The sequence below is a fragment of the Mesitornis unicolor genome, unplaced genomic scaffold (genome assembly GCF_000695765.1).
Source record: "Mesitornis unicolor isolate BGI_N332 unplaced genomic scaffold, ASM69576v1 scaffold47616, whole genome shotgun sequence".
Classification (NCBI taxonomy): Eukaryota; Metazoa; Chordata; class Aves; order Mesitornithiformes; family Mesitornithidae; genus Mesitornis; species Mesitornis unicolor.
Window position 1 is genome coordinate 186 of NW_010191226.1, and position 4,879 is coordinate 5,064.

At 47.2% G+C, this 4,879-nt stretch overlaps 1 protein-coding gene across 1 annotated transcript in view; it reads right to left on the minus strand.

Moving 5' to 3' along the window:
- Positions 1-2,201: 2,201 nt before the first annotated feature.
- HMOX1 (heme oxygenase (decycling) 1) overlaps positions 2,202-4,879 on the minus strand; it is a 5,977-nt gene continuing 3,299 nt past the window's right edge. Inside the window, 3 exon segments of the mRNA XM_010186671.1 lie at positions 2,202-2,934; positions 4,133-4,241; positions 4,861-4,879. The exon segment at positions 4,861-4,879 is cut by the window's right edge and continues 17 nt beyond it. Of these exon segments, the coding sequence (XP_010184973.1) occupies positions 2,798-2,934; positions 4,133-4,241; positions 4,861-4,879 (265 nt within the window). The 3' untranslated portion in view covers positions 2,202-2,797.

The following is a 4,879-nucleotide window of genomic DNA, read 5'->3' on the forward strand; positions in this document are numbered from 1 at the left end:
GGGCCTGGGACTGGCTGGCTGTGGTGCAGGGCTACAGAGGGCTGGGCAGAGGAGAAACATACTGGACATGGTGGGATGTACTGTGGGGGTACATTTAGATCAGACCTTAGGAAGAAATCCTTTACTGTGAGGGTGGTGAGACACTGAACAGGTTGCCCAGGAAAGCTGTGGATGCCCCCTCCCTGGAAGTGTTCAAGGCCAGGTTGGACAGGGCTTTGAGCAGCCTGGTTTGGTGAGAGGTGTCCCTGTCCATGGCAGGGGGTTGGATTGGATGGTCTTTAAGGTCCCTTCCAACCCAAACCATTCTGTGATTCTGTGAAATGGCAGGCAGGTGGTCTGGCCAGGGCCCCATGGAGATGGCAGTGGCCGAACAGCAAGCCTGACAGTATGAAAACAGGTGGCTGCTGCTGCCTCAGGGTATCTGTTCTCCAGTATGCATTTCTCCTGACTAGGAGTGAATTTTGGAGGAAGGCTGGCAGGTCGCTGGGTAAGCATTTTGGCCGTTCAGAACTGTGGTAGTGCATGTCCTAAATCAAAGCAAAGCTGGGAAGCGTAGTGCAATGCAAGGGAGATTTTAACTGCAGCATGAGGAAAAGACCGTCTCATGGTTGCAGAGAAACCAACTAATATCTTGTAGAGAAACCAGATACATTCATTAAGATTCATAGATGAATACAAGCAAAGCTTTAGTCTTCCCCTCTGAAGACTCCTTTAGGCTCAGTCTGGGGTCCTTCAGTGAGCCACTGCACAATGGCGGTGAGATACTCAAAGCACCACACGGCTTCAGCCATGAGCAGGGAGAGGATAATGTCAGTCTGAATCCAGATTTCCTAACTCTGAAGTCACATTTACAATCTCTTTGGGCAGCAGGCAGGGACTGAGTGTAGTAGAGCACATTTCTGAGCTCATGGGCATTAGTTTGCATGTTTGGGATGTTTAGTTATTCAGCATGGTTGAATGAATATAATTATTCAGTTGGGGTGGGTCAGAGGAACTAAATAGGTAAAACTCAATATAAATTTGAATGAATGAGTAGGTTCTTAGATTTGAATAGTTATCAAGCCTCATATCCCTGCTTTTTAAACATCTGACTACCTTTTTTAAGAACTATTTTTTCTATTGGGGTTGGCAAATGGACCCAAATAGGGAAGTATTAAAGGGGATTTTGGAAGGGATATAGGGTAGATAAGAGCCTGAGAATAGTGGCAGTCCCTCTTTCCCACTGCTTATTCTCAGCAGGACCTGACTTCTGATTCTTGCTTTTTGAGCAGCTTCAGCGCTGGTCGTTAAAGCAGATCAGTAGGAAAGCGTGTCTTTGGGATTAAGGTCACAGCCAGAACAGGCAGCATCATGGAGACAGGTTGATCACAGCGGCTTTCTGGTAGAAAGGGAGGAGAGGACTCTGAGGTGATAAATAATGGCCTTGTCATACCTGCTGTGCCATACCTGAACTGCAGCCCCTCCTGCAGTGACTCCTGTGTTAGAAGACCCTCCTAAGCAGATAGGGCCTATGGCCGCAACAGTGGCTGGCCACAAACCCAGACCTCCAGGTCTGCCTCAGCAAAAGGGAGGGAAAGCAAACTGCATGCATGGGCAGCTCCAGCGGTGCCATGTTTTCAGAGGGCCCTCAGCAATGCCATGTATCCGCTGAGTCCTGAGAGTAAGTTGAGTTGGTTTTTTACCTAGGTGAGGGCTCAATGTGTCCCATTTAGCTGCCTCGTAAGATCAAAAGCTAGTGTACGTTTCATTTCTGGGCAGTGAAAACATACTTGCTTTTCTGATTAATGCTGAAGTTCTCACAAAGGCAGTCTGGTAATGGAGCCCTTAGCTGGTAGCGGTCAGGGAGAGCTGTCCTGGCTTAGACTGGCTGAGGGTCCCATCACCTTTGCTTTTAATAGAATAGCAACCAGCTCTTAGGTACGGCTTCCTCCCCTTAAAGATACTTTTTACACTCACAGGATTTTGTGCCATATCTAGAAACAGGGACCAGTGCATAGGAGCTGAAGAAATCTGCCCCAGCTTGTAAGAGGTTATTGTTAGCAGTGAGTGGGAACAGAGTCTGCCTCTGATGATAGCTCCTGCTTTCGTCTCTTGTAGCATCTCTGGAGGCAGCAGCTCCAAGAGACATAAAACTGGGAGGAAGAAAGACACCTCCTTCCTCCCCAGCTAAGGCTTTAATAATAGGAAACACCAGGCCATAAGACTTTACATTGAAGTTTATTATGCGTATAAATTATAGTGACAGACAACTGAATGACACTGTGTCTCCAACAACCGTCTTCTGCTTTTTAAAAAACAAAAATGATTGGAAAAAGAATTACCAAAGACCTACTAGTGTCATATAAAACAGTCTATAACCCACAAGAGCCATGTGACTCTGCTGAAAAAGTGATCACAGTATTATCTAGCAGTATAAAAACTGAGCAAACAGAGCTCCAGGGAGCCTCGTATTTCTGAGGAGAGACAGATGTCAAAGCTGCATTTCTGATCCTGTAGGATTTTTGCAGGCACTGTGTGAAGCAATGACAATTCTTGGCCATTGTTTTTAGCCTTTTCTACCCTTAGTTTCTGGTGATAAAGTTAGTCTCTGAGAAGAGCCCACACCAAGAATAGGAGAGACTTTGTCTGACCCACTCCTTACAGCACACTTTGATTTCTGGGCAGAAAAATCTCCTAATATTAGTGGCAGAGCCAAGATCACAGTACACAGTTGGGGGCAATTTCTCTCAAGGACTGGGAAAGGTGGATTAGTTCAGGGTGAGGGAAGGCACGAAGAGAAGGTGAAGGTTCTGCTTCTTCACAAGGCAAATAAGCCCACGGCGACCGTCGTGGCCAGGAAGCTAAGCGCCAGGATCCACCGCACCAGGGGAGTGGTGGGCATCATGTCCCTGTGTCTCCTGTTTGTCCTCTCGTTTTCTTTCCCAGGCGCTGAACCTACATCAAATAGGAAAAGAAAAAAAGCGGATCAGAGCAAGCTAAGGCAAGAAGCTGCTGGCGTGCACACTCACTCTCCCCAGCAGTGGAGCAGACCCTGCTGGAGTTGTCGAGGGGAGAAGGAGGAAGCTCAGAGCCTGGTTGCGCTGGGGGGAACAGCGGCAGCACATTCTGCTTTACAGGGTGGGCGAAGAAGGGAAGCAGCAGACTTGACCTAGGAATCACAAAGACTCACAACCTCTCTGCCTGTACTTGAGTACTGGCCTCTTCCCTTGTCTCCTTACTGCCCAGCTCCATCAGGTCCCTGATGTGTGCAGAAGACAGCCAAATACTTAATCCAAAATTTCAAAAGGCTTCTACATCTCATTGATTTGATTGGTTAGGTGTTGAATGGCCTTAAACAGGTATTAGCATTAGTTCTTAGCATTCCAAACAAATAATTTTTCCAGTGCAGTATCAGAATGGGATTTTTCATCCAACACCAAACTTTTCTGAAAGTTCTACTTTTATGAATGTACTGGGAAAGCAGCAGCAAAGTTTCAGAGAGAACTTTTACTGCCTTTCCCAAGGAAGTGGCTCTAAGCTTCACTGGCTAGTTGCACAAGAGGAGGTTTGCTTTTTGTTCTTTGCCATGGGAAAACTGTGGTTCAAGCCAGTATGCACTGAAACATCTCCCTTTCAGTTTCGGAATGGGTAGGTCATAAGGGCTCTTTTAATTGACCCACACATTATCAGGGAAACCACTCTCCTCTGTGAACTTCTGAGCTTGCTCCTAACTCGGTCACAAGGCTGACTCCATGAAAAGAGGTCACTTTCATTGCAGCTGCTGCTTGGCCTTTGCCCAGGTCAGAACTGGTGGTTGCCAGTAAATGGAGCTTTTTCAGTTTTGCAAAGCTGATGGGCAGCCTGTACATCCCCACTTCCCAGCTGGCTGCATTTCACCATCCAGAACAAGGCTCATTATAAACCCAGGACACTTTCAAGAAGTGCTTTTAGTAAACACTTCTGGAAGGCGGGAGAATGACCAGAGGAATGTTTAGTTTGAGAGGACAGGCCATTGGGTAGGGCTGTGTGTCTGGAGGAAGGGCGAGAACCTCATGCTCCTTTCTCAGTGGCTTTTACAAACAAAAACAGAAGAAGGGAGGAGAACAAAACTACAAGGGGCAATGTAAAACACCTGCCCTTGGAAGTGTCTTACCGTGCTCATATGATTTGTTAACACTCCTTGTGCGAAGCTCTGCCTTTGGCTGCACAGGGTGACTGTTCTCCTGGCCCGTGGACACCAGCTCCTGCAGTGCCTCAAACACCTGAGAAGAGGGAACATTGTCTCATTATGTGGCCTCCTCGTCTTCCTTCACTGGACCCCTTTGCTCATGCCCCAGGCACTTTAGGAACTAGAGGAAGACACAAGCCTTCAGTCCAAGTCTCCTTGCACTTTTGGCATAGAACATATTCTGCCTGTGTGGTCAAGAGCATGTCTTTCTAACTCCTTGTTCACTTTACAGGTTCTTCCTGAGCCTTCCAGCTCAGGAGACTACTACTGCCCATCTTCTCATGGGAAGCAAAGAAAGGTACCTGTGTATCTAGTCAGCATCCACAGAGGACCTGTGGAGCTGTATTACAGACGTAGGACAGATAGATGGTGATCTCCACTCCCAGTATAAGCCCTCATTCATATCAGAAAAATGGCATGTGGAAGAGACTGAACTTAAACCCTAGGGGAGGGAGAAGAGCTTTTCAGAGACCAACCTTTTGCTAGACTCCCATGTTGGACAAGTGTAGCCATCCAACTCTGACTAGCTTACCCTAATCCACAACTTCGCATAAGCTCTGCAGCACAAATACTGGCTTTGCCTTTTTCCCCTGTAGCTATTATCTTGTTTGAGAGAGAGTGTGGGCAGGCAGGGCTGGCCACTTGTTACTCACCCGTATATTTAGCAGGAAT